The 16714-nt window shown below is 36.8% G+C and overlaps 3 protein-coding genes across 3 annotated transcripts; 1 reads left to right on the top strand and 2 right to left on the bottom strand.

Moving 5' to 3' along the window:
* Window positions 1-106: 106 nt before the first annotated feature.
* LOC113698691 (uncharacterized) lies at window positions 107-3021 on the bottom strand. The gene is made up of 6 exons (XM_072058975.1): window positions 2862-3021; window positions 2672-2755; window positions 2462-2546; window positions 1298-1386; window positions 749-860; window positions 107-395 (listed from the first exon to the last, which is right to left on the bottom strand). The coding sequence occupies exons 1-6, from the start codon at window positions 2895-2897 to the stop codon at window positions 208-210; spliced, it is 594 nt and encodes a 197-aa protein (XP_071915076.1). The 5' UTR covers window positions 2898-3021; the 3' UTR covers window positions 107-207.
* A 1858-nt stretch (window positions 3022-4879) lies between these two features.
* LOC113699036 (uncharacterized) lies at window positions 4880-9619 on the top strand. The gene is made up of 11 exons (XM_072059383.1): window positions 4880-5252; window positions 5619-6595; window positions 6722-6811; window positions 6887-7351; window positions 7692-7806; window positions 7879-8043; window positions 8187-8416; window positions 8513-8606; window positions 8697-8749; window positions 8836-8920; window positions 9004-9619. The coding sequence occupies exons 1-10, from the start codon at window positions 5000-5002 to the stop codon at window positions 8902-8904; spliced, it is 2511 nt and encodes an 836-aa protein (XP_071915484.1). The 5' UTR covers window positions 4880-4999; the 3' UTR covers window positions 8905-8920; window positions 9004-9619.
* A 2613-nt stretch (window positions 9620-12232) lies between these two features.
* On the bottom strand, window positions 12233-15355 carry LOC113699037 (barley B recombinant-like protein D). The gene is made up of 3 exons (XM_072059384.1): window positions 15126-15355; window positions 13884-13935; window positions 12233-13513 (listed from the first exon to the last, which is right to left on the bottom strand). Exons 2-3 carry the CDS (start codon window positions 13884-13886, stop codon window positions 12617-12619), a joined length of 900 nt encoding a protein of 299 aa, XP_071915485.1. The 5' UTR covers window positions 13887-13935; window positions 15126-15355; the 3' UTR covers window positions 12233-12616.
* Window positions 15356-16714: the final 1359 nt, after the last annotated feature.

The raw sequence follows: 16714 nt of genomic DNA, 5'->3' as shown, positions 1-16714 counted from the left end.
CTCGCTTGATGTCCTATCTGCAGGACATACACATTAAAATCAATTCCTGGCCGAGCTAGACAACCTAAACCAACTTTGTTAGAATTGTGTCAACGAAAGCCCAAACTGCAGCATGCGAGTGAATTTCTATTTCCCGGTAAGATAATGTACCATATAAAACAGAAGAATAGCCTAGCATCTACTTGCTATAATTGTGGCTCATCCATATCAGTTATTATTAGAATTCAGCACATCAGCAGTACCCATGTCCATAGGCGATGCTGTAAATGGCTTGATAGATGATCGAAGTGATTCTGGTCCCTCTGTAGTAATTCTTTGACACAATGCATCACAGTTGCTGATAACCTCAGTCAATCTTCCCTTCAATTCTCCGAGTTCCACCTGTAACGCATGAACTGCATGGATTTTCAAACAAGAAGTCAATTAGGTGAAGCTAACACAATGAAGTCTATTCTGATCCACTGTGCTTATGCGGACGGAGGACATGCCTAACCGAAGATGCACTTCCAACCATATGCAACTCACATAGCAGTTCATAGATTACCAGATTTTCCAACAACCCACGAGATCTGAATAAGGGGAGGGTCATTTAGAGCTCCTGCCAACCCCAACTAGACTCTTTTAACTTACATAGGCGCTAAAGCTTTTAAGTAAGAATTCTTGCATGTTCAGTTAACTCCGCTAGCTCGCTAATATGCAACCACCAATCTGGTAACCACCTTCATTGTTTTACTCAAATTCTAATTACCTTCTGAGAGATGGTGTGAAGTTGTCTTCATCGCAGAGACAGAATAATTGAAACGTTGAAGAAGCTTAACTGCCAATGCATCAGCAACTTCTATTTTATTTTCTATCTCTTCCTGCACGAATTACCAAGCAAGCAGCTCAGAAATCAAGTATATCCAGTCTCTGTCAATTACCATCGGCATGTCTTTGCCCCTCCCTTTCTGCCTAGTGGCTACTAACTATTTGAACCCAATGACATATCAAACAAGTACCAAACTACACCTGGTTCAACATGTTAATATAAATTACAAGAGTCTTCAGAGTCCTAGTACATCAAACTCTTAATTGGACCTTAAGCGGACATTAAAATACATAAATCGGGCCATTGGATTCTTAAATTTAAAATCAAGAGAAATTGAGAACTTGTTTCCTATAAGTAGTACGCTTCAACTTCTTACCTCCGTCGGGGTGTCACAGGAAATCTTATTACTTCAACCAAAACAACCCTCTTAAATAACAAAATCCAACAACAAGGAGAAAGAAAAATGAACAAACGAGTGATCCCATTTACCTGTCTTTTACTAATTGTCTGTGCTTTTCGCTCTTGCCAGTCACGATACATGGAAAAGAGCTCAAGCAACACATTTGGGTTGACCGTACCTATTTCAGTTTTCAACCTTTCAGGGGCAATACATGGATAATAAAGCAGTGAAATTGAAGAATCATGCAAAAAACATAAAAATAACCATTTAGCTGTTAGGAGGGGTGTCTATCATAAACTGCAGCCAAAAGCACAATTAGAAACTCAGGAAATTAAAATTTTGTTCCATCACACATCCAAGGACTTTCAATATGCCAACATTGATGAAGGCTGTCAACTAACAGGAATTCCCATAATGAATTGCAGTCCAATACATAGCTAGAGTGCATACTCTTCGACAGCAAACTATATGTTTGGTAACCAAAGAATTCAATCAAAGGATAACAGGTTTTCTCCAGAGACTCCTTTTCAACAAGGGAACAAGATTTGCTTCCAAAGGTTTTGTTATTTAGAAGTTGTTCTACAGGATTATCTCGACTTAATTCCTTAAAATACCACATTCAGGCACTGCAATATTATTTTTCATCCATTAAGCATCTTCCAGCATAAAATATCTGAGACATATTTTAAGTAGGTGGATTTAGCTCATTTGTTCTCTGCATCAGTTCTTCCATCGGATCAGATGGTCCAATTTTTACATTATATATATATATATATATATATATATATATATATATATATATATATATATATATATATATATATATATTCCCCAAATCCAGTCTAAATTTAGTTCTGATGCAGTTCTATGGTTAAAATAATAAATTAGGACATCAATCACTCTTTGAGTATTGTAATAAATTTTCAAAATACTCAAGGCTAAGCATTATCACAGAATGTCAGAAAGCCTTTTTTTTCAAAATTGGCAGAAGCTTTTCTCGTTTCAGACTTCAGAATACTAAATGGAGAACATTTGGGAAAATTGATCATTACAACTATCATTTTGTGGCATGAAATCAACAGCAGTTTTATGCAAAAGCACCCAATCAATACCAAGTCGTTGCTTGTTCCAGCATATACAAGTTTCAAGAATCCAACGTAACATGAGTAAAGCTTTTCAAGTTCAGAACTTAGGGACCAAATGATACAATACAATGAGAACTCAAACCAAACAGGAAAGCTCCCCTTAATTACTTGAATTTGAAGAAGATGAAGCTTTCCTCACTAGAATATCCGTCAAGCTAGTCTCTGCCGGCGTTGACGTTAATATTGGAGTTGCCTATTCACAAACATTTACAAATTACACGTAATTAAAACCGACTGATGTGATATTAAAGTAATACGGTGACAAAAATCGATAATCCATTAAAGCAAAAAAGCTCAAAAATTGGAGTAGCAGCTCACAATTTTAAGGGATTTGAGCTGCTCTATGACAGGATCCACAATTTCTGACCGCTCCGATACTGTGGTAATCTCATCTCCAGGTCTCTTCACCCATGAAAAATATACAAATTAAATAAATAAAATAGCAATAATAAAATGCTATCGGAAAAGGTAGAGCTTATTTCAGGTTAATTGAATTTGAGGGGATTACTTGGGAGCTGGAGAGACTTGACTCTGACGCGCCCATCTCTATTTACTCTTCAGAGAGGAGGTGCTTTATTGTGGAGTACTTCCTTTTCTGGGCTCGTATGTTGTTCTGCTTCATGGTCCTCGTTTCTCGGTTCGAAAGGTCCTGCTACAAGGTTTTTTGCAGATATCGAAAACGACGTCGTTTTGGAAGCCAAATTCAATATTTTAACATATTTACTTGTCACATTCTTTTTTAGGAAAAAAATTTGGAAAAAAGGGAAATAAGAAGAATTGAAATTCGTAGTGTAATTTTGGGATACTTGTCACTTCGGGGAGGGATAGGTTGTGGGTGATTTGAAGAAGATAATATACATAAGAAATTTTAATTTTGAACCAGATCACTTACACTTAAACAAAAGATGTGAATTATTATTTATGAATTAAAAAAAGTAAATATATCTATTACCCTTGTAACAATCTGTATTTCAATTAATTGTAGTGTACATCATAAATAAAAATGTGAACTTTAGATTAGCAATAATTTCATAAATTTTATTTGCATGATGGATTCTTTTATTCTTTATGAATAATAACCCATATCCCCTCTATAAATATCTCAAAAACTACCCCTTAATTATGGATTTCAATTATTATTATAATTTCCTTTCTTAAATTTTCCCAACAAAAATGAAAAAATTTTATACTATTTATATAATATAGTGCAATATCATATCATAATCACTTCTGTTTCAAGGTTATTATAATTTCAGAAACCTCCCTTGGGGTTTCTAGTAATTTTAGACAACTCTCCTCACATTTTGAAAATTACACATACCTCCCCTAGAACATAGGTTTGGGTTTCACCTTGATGATGTAAAATTAAAAAAGTATATAAATGCCCAAAATTGCCCTCATTTAAAGTTCCTTAGTATGAATAATCATAAAAAAATTTTAAAAGGCAAAACATCAACAAAAGTGCAAGTTTGGGATAATAATTTTAGTACAATCTATCAAATTATACTTTCCTGTAATCCAATAACTTTTTTATATTCAATAATATGAACAATTGGGTTGTTGACAGTGATGATTGCTTCCATCATGATCAATAGCAATAGCGTATTTGAGTGATAGAAGGAAGGAGACAACTACCTTGATTAGCATATTTAAGTGATAGAATGTTACAATTTTTATGATTATAACTGAAATTGTTTGGCCACAATATATGGCCTGGTCAAGAAGAATGGTTTTCCATTTTTCTGTTATTTTTTCCTTTTTTTATCAATGACTTGTCTTTTGAAAAATTATAAAGGTTATTATAGTTATTGTCTATCATCAAGGGAGGTAAATTATCCCTAATTATTTTGAATGGAAGATAGATTTGGATTGGATGATAAAACAAGAGAAAATATAAATAAGAGGTTTTGAGTTCACAACCCCACTCGTAAAAAAAGTTATTTACTATTATCGTTTTTGCCAAATATATATATATATATATATATGTGTGTGTGTGAAGCAACTTCATTTTGGAAAGCCAATTCAATATTTTAACCTATTTTGTTTTTACAATCTTCTTTAGGAAAAAAATTTTGGAAAAAGGAAATAAGAAGAATTGAAATTCATAATGTAATTTTGGGATATTTGTGACTAGGATATGGGTTACTATTATGGATTACAAAAAAGAAAATAAATTTATCGTTGGATGAATAAAACTACCCTCGCAATAATATGCATTTCGGTTAATTATAGTGTGCATCTTAATAAATAAAAATGTGAACTTTTTAATTTCATAAATTTATTTGCAAGATGAATACTTTTACTATTATTTATGAATAATAACCCATATCCCCTCCACAGATTTATCAAAAATTACACCTTAATTATGCATTTCGGTTGTTACCACTTTACCATTTCCTTTCTGAAAATTTTCCCAAAAAAGGAATAAAAAAAATGAAAACCTTTACGGTGTTTATGGAATACAGAGCAACGTCGTATCGTGTCCGACTTCAGCTTCTGTCGGTTACCAGTATAAATGACCAAAGCGATACGATTAGATTATCGAAGCTGCCTTCCCCGCTCTCCAAGTCTCTCTTAACTGTATAGGGTTTTTGACAATCCTCCCCCGGTATAAACCGATTGTAACTGTTACAATTCAATCAAATTATGAGAACTCGAAATACAGGCGCAACACCGAAGAAGACGCCGCCGGCGAAGAAAACATCCTTAAAATCACAATCCACGCCCAGCTCCGCCGAGTCCGCAGCATTGGCTGAAGCTCCGGCGACGTCGACCTTACCACCCAAGTCCTCCGAAGCGAGACCTAGCCCCGCCCTCAAAGGACAGCAAACTAAGCCCGTCGAGACCATAAGCGCTCCCGTAACCACCGCCCTGCCTACGCAGGAACCAGCATCAGCAGGTGATATTTGGATTATTCTGATTCTGATACAGTTTCATCCATATTGATAATAAGTTTAACTTATTTCTTAATAAAATTTAGGTTTATCTACTTAGATGAATTGTAAGTTTTGAGGTTGTCTGCTTCAAGTAGGTATATAGGCTCTTGTGATTGTCAAGAAAAGCAATTTTGCATTGCGCATAAAGATTTCCTTGACATCTAGTTGTTTCTCTGATTATTTTGAGTTACAAATTTCGGGAATTAGGGACTTTTTGTTGCCAGTAAATTCATTTTAGCTTCTAATATTCGGACATATATATATATATATTTGTTTGCACATTCACTGCAATTAAGTGTGAGTTTCTAACTTATTTATTTCTTGTGCAGTTGAAGGAGCAAAAGCAACGAATGATGGTGCTGTTCAGGTGACAGGGGAAAGTAAACCTGCTTCGGGGACGAAAACTACTAAAAGAGTTGTAAAGAGGATCATAAGAAGAACTGTTGCTAGACCAGCTTCTCGACTGAAGAAAAGGTCTGGGGAAGCTGAAAATGCAATAGCTGATGAATCCAAGAAGGAGAATGATGTCTTAGATGCTGCAAATAGAGGACCAGTGGCAAAGGGTGCTGAGACTGCTAAAAATGATGGAATTAGCCTTGGAAATATTGACAGACCAGTAATAAGCGTAGGACCAAACGTTGACAAAGTTGAGGGAGTTGATGAGGAGAAAATTTTTTTGCATGTTGAAGAGTCATTGAAGAACAAGGCAGAAGAATCAGTCACGGAAAGTGCACCATTTGATCAGAAAGAACAGGGATCGACTTCTGTAGATTCTGAACATTTTGAGGACGATGTACCTACTAAACCAAATGAGAAAGAGAATATGATAGACCAACAAGAGGAGCAGGAGAAACTTATTGAGGATAAAGTGGAGAACATGACTGAGGAAGATAAAATGGAGGAAGACCCCAAAGAAGAGATGACTGACTTTGATGGTCTTTTAGCAGAAGCAGATGATGACAGATCAGAGGCTGATCAAGAGATTCATGATGAACTTGGCCAAGAAGAGTTTGCTGAAGATGACAGGATAGGGCAAGGTGAAGAAGCTTTGGAAGAGGAGCGTGCGGAACTAAATGCTGCTGCAAAGGAGCGTAAGTTGAGGAAAGAGCTTGAGATTTTTGTTGGTGGGTTGGATCGTGATGTTACCGAAGAAGATCTTAAGAGGGTGTTTAAATATGCTGGAGAGGTGGTTGATGTCCGCCTACACAAGGATCCCTCCACCAACAAGAATAAGGGTTATGCATTTGTCAGGTTTTCAACTAAGGAAGAAGCAAACAGGGCTTTGTCGGAAATGAAAAACCCTGTTGTAAGATGCATCTTTAGATGGTGTGCTTTGACTCACACACTGAAAAATTCATTCTCTGTTGCAGACTTATGCACTTTCATATACCTGAAAATTGTATAAATACTCAATTATTGGTTTGTAATGCAGATACGTGGGAAGCGATGTGGGACTGCTCCAAGTGAGGACAATGATACGTTGTTTGTTGGCAATATTTGCAATACATGGACAAAAGAAGCTGTAAGATTAATATTTATCTTTGGATGGTGCACTTTTAGAAATTTTTTTTTCTAATTCTATCATAACCGATGGCAGATAAAAGACAAGCTGAAGGAGTATGGCATAGAAAGTGTTGAAAGCATCACTCTTGTGGCAGATCCCAAACACGAAGGGCTGAGTCGCGGTTTTGCATTTCTTGAGTTTTCTTGTCATGCAGAAGCTATGCTGGCATACAAGAGACTTCAAAAGCCTGATGCTATTTTTGGCCATGCTGAGAGAACTGCTAAGGTGGCTTTTGCTGAACCTCTGCGTGAGCCAGACCCAGCAGTGATGGCCCAGGTTAAATCAGTATTTGTTGATGGGCTTCCTCCTTATTGGGATGAAGATCGAGTTAGAGAGACATTTAGACGTTTTGGGGAGATTGCACGTGTAATGCTAGCTCGTAATATGTCTACAGCCAAGAGGAAGGATTTCGGGTTTGTTGATTTCACTACACATGAAGCTGCTGTTTCATGCACTGAGGAAGTAAACAACATGGAACTGGGTGATGGAAACTCAAAGGTATGCTTCAATTTTTTGCGATCTTAAAGGGCATCTGCAGCTAGTGAGTCTTGCAATTAACAGTGATGGTTTTGTTTGATTGTATGTGAGTAGTTCTACCAGCATATATTAACATAGTACTGCACAACCCCATAAATATGTCCATTTCTAATCTCCATCCATCCAAATCGCATCTTAGAACTATTTCAGTGACCTATGTTAATATCATGCTTTCAGAACTTTGACACGCATTTCTTGACATGACCCAGAGGATGAGTCATGATAATTTTGTCCTGTTTGTTACGTAATTTCTACTAGATGCAACCTCTTCAGCTTTTGACATTTTCTTCTCTGTAATTAGGCAAAAGTAAGAGCAAGACTTTCAAATCCGTTGCCTAAAACTCAGGCAGTAAAAGGCAGTATGTCTGGAGGTTTTAGAATAGCTCGAAGCAGTGGCGGGACTTTCCCCAGATTTGGTATGGAAATTTTGTCGACTTCTTTTATATTCAAATACTCAATTGCAGTATGACGTGGTCTTGTGCTTTCAGGAAGGGGTTTTGGTCGAGGTGGTCATGCCTTCGATCGACCAAGCTTCCAGCATGGCAGGGGTTTTTATCCACGTGGACCTGGACGTGGTGGTAGAATTGGTTCTCTAAATGATCGTGAACTTGATAATGAATATCCCTTGCATGGAAGGCAAAGCTTTGCGCATGGTTAGATATACAATTTCACACCCTTTGCATGGAGGAGGAGAATTTTTATGATAGTTGTTAGCTTATTTATACAAGATCAAGAACCATTTTTTTCCTATTTCCCTGCTGGAGCAAGTTTATGATGGACTCTGTTGCATAAACAGGAGGAAGGTGGGGTTTCAGGCCTCAACAAGGATATAGTGGAGGTCCGCTGCCACGTCGGCCTGACATGGATAGAAGTAGACATGGTGGCCATGGTGTTCATGATCCACTGAGGAGGCAGCCTTTCCCTCCAGAGGAAGGATTCAATGAGCCATATTTTCGAAGACACTTTGATGACCCCTATTATTATGATGACCCTGCCCATGGAATTAAACGACCGTATTTTATGACAGTAAGCTAGAACAGAAACCTTGGGATAAGATATGTGAGGAAATCAGATTCTTCAATTTTTTTTTTCCAAGTTAACAATGTTTCTTTTTGTTCCTAGGATCAGGATCCAGATTATGTGGAGCCAAGCACTCGTCGCCCTCGGTTTGAGTATCCTGACGCTTCAGCTTCTTTTCATGGAAGTCGTTACCGAGGTTCAGAAATTCCTATTATGTTCTTAAATTTTGCTTCTTGATTTGTAATCACTTCTCATAACACTATGCTTGTTTCCTATTTGATGTTAGGTGGGTTTGAAGCTGATCGTGGGCCTTATCGACAAGATTACTATGGCTCTGATGTGCGTATGATGGTCATATTCCTTCCACAATGCATTCTACGTCTTAACAGCTTTATGATTTGGACTCTTCTCTTGCTATTTTGCAGCATGGTGCAGGAGCATATCCATCATTTTATGGAGGTGATCGTCCATATGGACGTGGATATTACTATTAGACATGATGAACTTTAGGTAATACACTTGCACAACTGCGTATAGGTGTTCTTGTTGGGTTGTTCACACTTAAGTTTTATGGTTTTTGCATTTTTCTTCAGGTCTAGTTCGTACGGCTGCTGCTGGGATGTGATTCTGTTTTCTACTTTTTCCTCTCTCTCTCTCTCTCCCTCCCCGTTTTTGCTGTATCATCTGGTCTCTTGTCTCTCTACCTCTTACCAATCCTGGTTGTCATATAATATTTGGTCTTAGATTGTCAGCCATGTCTCTTGGATGGACGTTTGTAGATACTGGTACTCAGTTTCTAAGTTGGAGACTTAAATAGGTATGAGCTCCTTTTTTTCTAGGTGGAAGCAGTTTGGGGAGTTAGCAGTCCAGATGAGGAAGACACTTGCTTTCCTTGTTAGTAATAACCCTTTTATGGACAAAAAGTACATGTTTTGATTCTGTTTCAAGGGAATAAGTTGGGCATGCTATTGTCCTTTGAGGTGATAAAGATTCAGCTCAAGTTATTTTATTTATGGTTGTTGCATAATGCTGCAATGATGATGTTAAGTTGACAACTTGGTGGAGATCACCTTGATGGCATATTTTAGTTCAACTTGTAGGTTTTGATTTTATGTTTCTGTAACTCAAGTATAGATCTTTTCTAAGCTGTAATTTGAGCTTAAACACTTTATTACTATATTATGGAGAAGGAATATATTTTCTCTGGCATTTTGTGGTTTTTTTGGGTAAATGTGAGGTGCTGCTGAGTTTGATTATGAACGTCTATATTCAGGTAAACTATGCCTTTGACAGGAGTTGTTTTCTATTGGTGATAAAACTTATACCGCAATGACGGATTTATCATGTATAGACGTTCTTAAAAGTGTCAGTGGATTGAAGCAACAATTATGTAGGCATTGACACTCTCTTAGTCGATCATTGTGGAGTTTTCTACCTCTTTGGAGATACATGATATGTGATGATTTTATATTACCTTACCAATTGTATCAGAGGTTAAAAGATTACATAAGTCAAGCCTATTTATAAGAGCATGATTTATGACTCTGAATAACCATGCAGTATTCTTTTAATCAGATCCAGTTTCTTCTGTAGCTTTGAAAAGGATATGAGTTGGACTTTGTGATTTGCTGGTTACGATATGCTATGGTTATATATGTAATAGAATTTTGCTAGGCTTGAGTGCACTACATTTTCTTGGTTAAAAGGCATGAAGGTCTAAACTTAAGATGCGGTTACTGCCTCTTTGTAGCTAAAGCTTTATTAGTGATTATCATATCAAATTCCTGCTACTAAGTAGTTTTGATGCTTACGTAAACTAGTAAGTTTAGCAGGTATCAGTGCCCAGTATCCCACATTCAACTCATTTTGAGGTTAAGTAATCATATGATAAATGATTGAGGTTTTTTGGCTTTTAAGTTTCCCCCTGATGGATGGGCATTTGGTGCTACCGTTAGTGTACAAAGGGAATGCTTTGATGTAGGGTTTAATATGAGATTGGGAAAACTATTAGACTCTGAAGTTTGATAGCAAAACAAACATGAATTGTAGGAGTCAGATACTGGATGGATGTATGATTAGTCTTTCATGAATGCACAAAGTCTCATAGAGACAGAAATAGTTACTTCGATGTAAAAACCTATCATCCAAGAGTTTTATAGAAGATTGAAATGCGTAGTCTCACATGCAACTCATATTGAGGTTAAATGGTTATATTGTAAATGATTGAGGATGCTCTTTGCTTTTCTTTTTTTTTTTCCTTTTTTTTCCCTGTTCTACGTGGATGAGCATTTGGTGCTGTCTGAAGGGAATGCTTTGTTATCTTGCGAACATAGGTTTTTTTTTATTTTTTTATCAGATTGTGGTAATTGTTAAATTATGAAGTTCAATGTCAAAACAAACATGAGTGGTTGGAAATAGATACTTGATTGATGTTGCATAAGTCGACAATGTCCTGTAGTCGACATTAATAGCTACTTTGAAGAAGAAAAATTTGTTATCCAGACGGATTACCTGTAGGAACCGTAGTTTTTATCGAAGATTAAAACTGGAGAAAGATCCTGTTTCTAGTTTTCTGGGCCTTTTGATGTTTCATTGTGGTTTTTTAGACATTCATTTCATCTTTCATTTTTATTTTCCTAGTTTATTTTATCTTTTTACAAAATACTCCTGAAGGAAGGAAGGTGGTACTGCTGGTGTCTGAGGACAAATTTGGCCAAATGAAGTATTGTTGAGTTTTGCATGGTAAATGATATATAGGAATTGTGGTTGCATGGTAAATGATATATAGGGATTGGAACCACAAGAGGCTTGCTTGGAGTTGTATTAGTCTGCATTGGCTGGTCTGGCATGTTTGGTTTAATTACTGTTGATTGTCTAGCCATTCTGGTTGTGTACTCGTTGTCCAGTCTGGGATTCACAGCATAGAAGTTGTCCTTTTCTGGCCTTGTAATTAATGTGAATTAACAACCTTGATATAGATTGGCATTTGATTTTATAATATTAGGCATTGATTATGCAAGTCTGTCTCTAAAAGGTTGGTTGGTTGGTTGAATGTTTTTAGCTTCGCGAGGAGGGTTTTAAAACCCTGGAAGTGCCTCTGTTATGGAGTAGACCTTGGGTTTTTTTTTTTTTTAATGTTTAAATAAGTCGCATGAGTGTGGAATCTGAATTTATTTGCTTTCCCGGATTGTCGAGTCTGTGATCAAGTCTAGCGTTGGCTTGATCACTGCGCGTCACGGCACGTTTAACTTTATCGGATCTAATATAAGTATTCAATTTGGTGGCTGAGATTTAATAAGTCAATTTCTCTCTTTTCTCAAGAGAGTGCAAACATTTTTTCCCAGGCTCAGAAGGTGTAGAATTTGAAGATGCTAGGGAATTAAATTTTTCAAAAAAAAAAAAAAAGGACAAATTGAAGCTAATTATTCTCCACAGCGTGGCAATCCAAATGAGAATATGGAAAATTGGGACTTTGAAACATTTTCCGAGTCTGAATGGCTGATGGCTTCTTGCCTTGAGGATCAAATCCACGGTCACGAAAATTTGCCCTAAAAAATGTGCCACCTAGCGTTGAAGAGTCCTTCGCGGATTTTCAATTTTCTGAAACAAGAATAAATTTATATCAATTCAAGTCAAATGCAAAGGAAAAGTTGCCCGTCTATTAGCCAAATCAGAAAACCAATCTGGAGTCGGGGCTTACGGCTGGAACGCGAATGCGTTTTGTGCAAGCGTGGACAATTACTGAATTCGTAATTTTTCAAGAAACTGCTTCCAATTACTTGAAGGTGAAAATAAAACGTCTTGGACTGAAAAAAAAGAAAAGAAAGAAAAACAACTGGTATTGAAGGTGCCAAATTACAGCATTCGCTCCGGTGGTAAGATTTTGCAGCTTCAGGTTCAATTGGTATATAGCTGTTTGAGTATTCAGATTTCATATACATAATCTTTCTCCCCGTATCATGTATGCCCAACAACAAATTTTTGTCCTAATCCATAGCAACACCAAACAAAATACAACAGAACATGGAAAACAAATTTTGAGCTCTGTATATTTTCCTTTCCATTGTTTATAATCTGGGATTTGATGAGCACCAGCAGAATTCAGAGTTGAGCCCCTCCAATATCTCCGCTAATGGGCGGTATAAGATTGCACCATACATAAACCGTCCAACATGTGTGCAACACTGACAGCAGGTCATTCTGGAGTCACTTCAAGGTGCTATACCGATTCGTGCCATGCTTTGCCCAATGGTCCTTCAGATCAAGTGGAGCAGAGTACAGGTCATGACCCTCGGCAACAAGTCGATTTAGCAATTTATTGAAGGCACTTCCACTCATCTTTCTGCCACCGACTCTGGTATACCGCTTATTAGATACCTGAGGTAACGGATACACAGACATGGTCGTTGTACAGCAAGCCGACTGCCATCCACCATTCCCCCACTTATAACAAGGCTGGGGTGTTCCAGTGCAGGAGCAAACTGGCACTGGCATGGAAGTTTCGTCAAAGTTTATTTGATTCAAGCCTATATTATCCTTCCACGTACCAAGATGCCCTTCTAATTCTTCCTCGCGTTTCAAATCATGGCCAGCATTCCAACCATTTGATGAAGCAGGAGTTAGTGGCTTAATCATGCCTTCAGCCCGTCTTTTAGGCGACCTTGGAGACTTGACTGATTTTGTCATCTTACCTTCCTTTGGCTGCCTCACTTTCGTGGCTTTCGCAGTTTCAGAAGCAACTTGTGTACTATTAAAGGTCTCACTAGTTAGAATATCTCTAGGACTAAATGCAGCATTAACCATAGCGTGATGCATATGCTGGTAATGCATGTCTTCGGTTCCATCTGCAACCCCATCCTCAGCGGAGTCAGAAAGCATATTATTTACAGAGCAGTCCCTTATTTGCAGAGCAGCAATGGCCTCATCTCGTTCTTGTATGGCAGAATTACGTTCAGCAATAGCTGCATCCCGCTGAAGCATTGCCATGTCTCTCTCAGAGAAGGCCCTCTTTCTCTCCTCCAGTGCCATGTTCCTTTCCCGGATGGCCGCATCTCGCTCAGCCGTGATGGCCATATATGTCTTTATCGATAAGTGATTGTGGTCCTTGGATTAAAGCACAAGATATCAAGCACAATCAGGTATCATTGTGACAGTTTGACAACGAAGACTTCAAAGGCGAAAAGAGAAATGAGAAAAAGCATTATGCAAGAGATATTAAGCTAGCCAGTCAATTATTAATTTATTAAGGTACAGGATTAATAAATTTGTATCTGAAGTTAATATTATCATGTAGTCATCTTTGATTCCATGTATCAATTGCAACAAGATGTAAATCAAGACAGGGTAGTAACCATGCAAGGAGTCAATCCCTTCTTAATAGCACATCAACCATCATTAGTTAAAGCATGTCAAGTGAAAGAATGTTAAGAAACAGAAATGTGAGAACTGGACGGTGAAAAGTACAATCTCATACCATCACTAGCCAAGCTGGTGAAACTAATAATCCATTTCTGAAAAGGAAATATCTGCAGAAGGAAAAATATCACTTCTTAGACAATCTGAAAACTAAAGAAAATATTCCAAAAATGCAGATCGTAAAACAATAAAGCTATCAGAAGCTCGAAAATGTTCAGTTGATGAGTCATTTCTGGACTAGATATTGTTGATTAAATACTAAACATTTCATTTGTCCAGACTAATACTACAGAATCTTAACTTTGGAAAGTACTTTGCAGTCACCCAGAGCTTGAGCTACACTTTGTTGAGCACATGTAATAAGTTCGCTGAACTTTTAGTAGGATTGGATGCATGCGATAAAAATAACTAAAAAATTCAACATCTAGCAAAACATATAACAAGTTACACCTTCAAATTCATACAGTGTTCTTGGACGTTCCCAATGAGACTCAAATATTCACCCTAAATTACCTCAAAACTCATAATTCTTTCTTCCCAACATAGCCGTGCCCCCCCCCCCCCAACTCCTCATTGAACCACCAGCTATATTTTTGCTTTCCCAGTTCTCCTAATCAAGTAGCCAAGCACAAATACAGCACAGAACGGTATCTCTTACAGTTGGACTCATGAGTCAAAGACTAAATAATACTCCTATACTGTGAAGGCACTTACTGACAAATTTGGAGTTGGAAAGTTCAGAAGCCAATTTTACAGCAAACTTAAACGGCATAAAGTAATTTCAGGAAATAAAAGCAACTTTAGTTCTAAAAGCTACATAAACACATACTGTATTAAGTACAAACAAGCACCAGACTAAAAGTAATTTCCAGATCATTATGAAAAAGTACATCTGCAACAGCTAATTTAAACCTCTAAAAACGTAATATCACCAACATGAAAACCAAAAGGTAATCCAAAGAGTAATGAACTAAATCATTGACCAATTTCCTGTACTCTGACTTACTCAACTATTTGCATAATTCAGAAATAAACGCACGACGTTCTTATGATAAAAAATAAGTAATGCAGCTTCATCTAAGCTCTTTTTTCACACAGCTAAGATTTCAAAAAATAAAAAAGAAAAATCCGAGAAGACTTGTATGAAATCTGAAATGCAGAAGATCGGAAAGCTAGGTTAAGAGTATGCGCCGGAAAACGCCTAAAATGAGGAAATGAATAAGCAACTAAGCAGATCGGAATGTCTAAATGCGAAGCAAAAAAAAAAAAAAAAAACTTGATTTGATTCGTCAAGACTTACACGAGAGACAGAGCTGAGAGAGATGACGGAATGCAGCCAGATTCTTCGCAGCTCTGCTCGAGAGGGAGAAAGAGGTTGAGATTCGACGGCCGAATCCTCCTCCTCCCTCAGTCTTTTACTACTAGTTTTTTTTTTTTTTTGGAGCGTTCGATTTTTGTAGCTGTAAGTTGTAGTAGTATAAACGGTGAGCGTAGCGGGTTTTAAGAGGGGAAACTATGGCGTTTTTGGGTGGTTCGAAGACCGAACAGCGGCCGTTTTGAGTATGAGATCTTACAATGGTCGCTTATTTAACGGGTCAGCGTTTCTCTGACGTCGTAATTTGAACTTTGAACCGGATAACAAAGAGGAGGTGTAGGTCTCTTTTCAATTTGGGTTGACGCTTCTGCTTAATCGCTCCCATGATCCTAATCAGAACTGCCGGTAATCTTTCTTTGGTCAGTATCTACTTACTACATTAGTTCGGTAAGAGAAAATTTAATGAAGCTGATTGAATCAATTGTCGGTTTCCAGTAACAAACCAAGGAATAGCAATAGATGATTCAGAATTAAGGGCTTGTTTTAGATTGATTATTTTAAGTGATTGTAAATTATTTTGAATAATCAGTTTTTGTGATGTTTTCTATTTTTTTTTTATTCTGATTATAGATTTTTTAATGATAAAAAAAAACTAAAATCTATAATCACCTAAAAAGTAGCTATTTTACCTGATTGTAAATTGTTTTGAATAATTAGTTTTTGTGATGTTTTTCGATTCCTTTTGTATTATGATTTTTGGTTTTTTAATGATTAAAAAAACTAAAATCTATAATCACCAAATGAGTAGTTGTTGCTGATTGTGATTGTTCTGTATGATTAATTTCTATAATCAAATTTTGTAATATCTAAATAATCAAGAATAAGTCCTAAGATTTTTGTTATACTTGTCACGTGAGAAGCGACACAGACAATCTATTTAATTCATGACGAGTCAAACTAGGTCAAATTTTACATCTACATAAACTCATCATTTTGTTGATAACTTATGTAGATGTAAAATTAGCATACTTCTAGAGTTGGTTTAGATGGTAAGATAGGAGAGATTATAAATAGAAGATTCTAAAATTAAAAAATAAAAAATGATTCTTGATTCTTTTATTATCCTAAAATAAAAGAGCCTTGTCACCACAATACATCAAAAGTAGATGTACAACTTGGATCTGCTGGTTTTTACTTGGGATGTTTCATCTACATTTCTTTTGACCTTTTACAAAAACGAATCTAAAAGAGTGTGGGGTAAATCCTCCATCTAGCTGGTTTGTTAACTACGAAGATAAATGATACGGAGTAATGGAGTTCCAGAAAGGCAGTACTAAGCCTGAAGAAGCAACTTCAAACTGTTTGTATTTGACGCCTTCAAAACCCACCCAAATTCCAACCAATTTACCTCAAACCACCCACATTACAACCAGAATTTTCTAAATTTCATCCTCATAAAAGTTCCAAGTCCAAATCATAAAAAATGCTTCTGTAAATTATCCCCAAATGCACCAAGAAAACACACCCCTCTCACAAGCTATGCGTGAAAAAATACCAGCGGCCTTAGTATTGAA

Source organism: Coffea arabica, chromosome 7e (genome assembly GCF_036785885.1).
Source record: "Coffea arabica cultivar ET-39 chromosome 7e, Coffea Arabica ET-39 HiFi, whole genome shotgun sequence".
NCBI classification, from domain to species: domain Eukaryota; kingdom Viridiplantae; phylum Streptophyta; class Magnoliopsida; order Gentianales; family Rubiaceae; genus Coffea; species Coffea arabica.
Note: the sequence above shows the minus strand (reverse complement) of the source record. Positions and strands in the feature narration are given on the sequence as shown.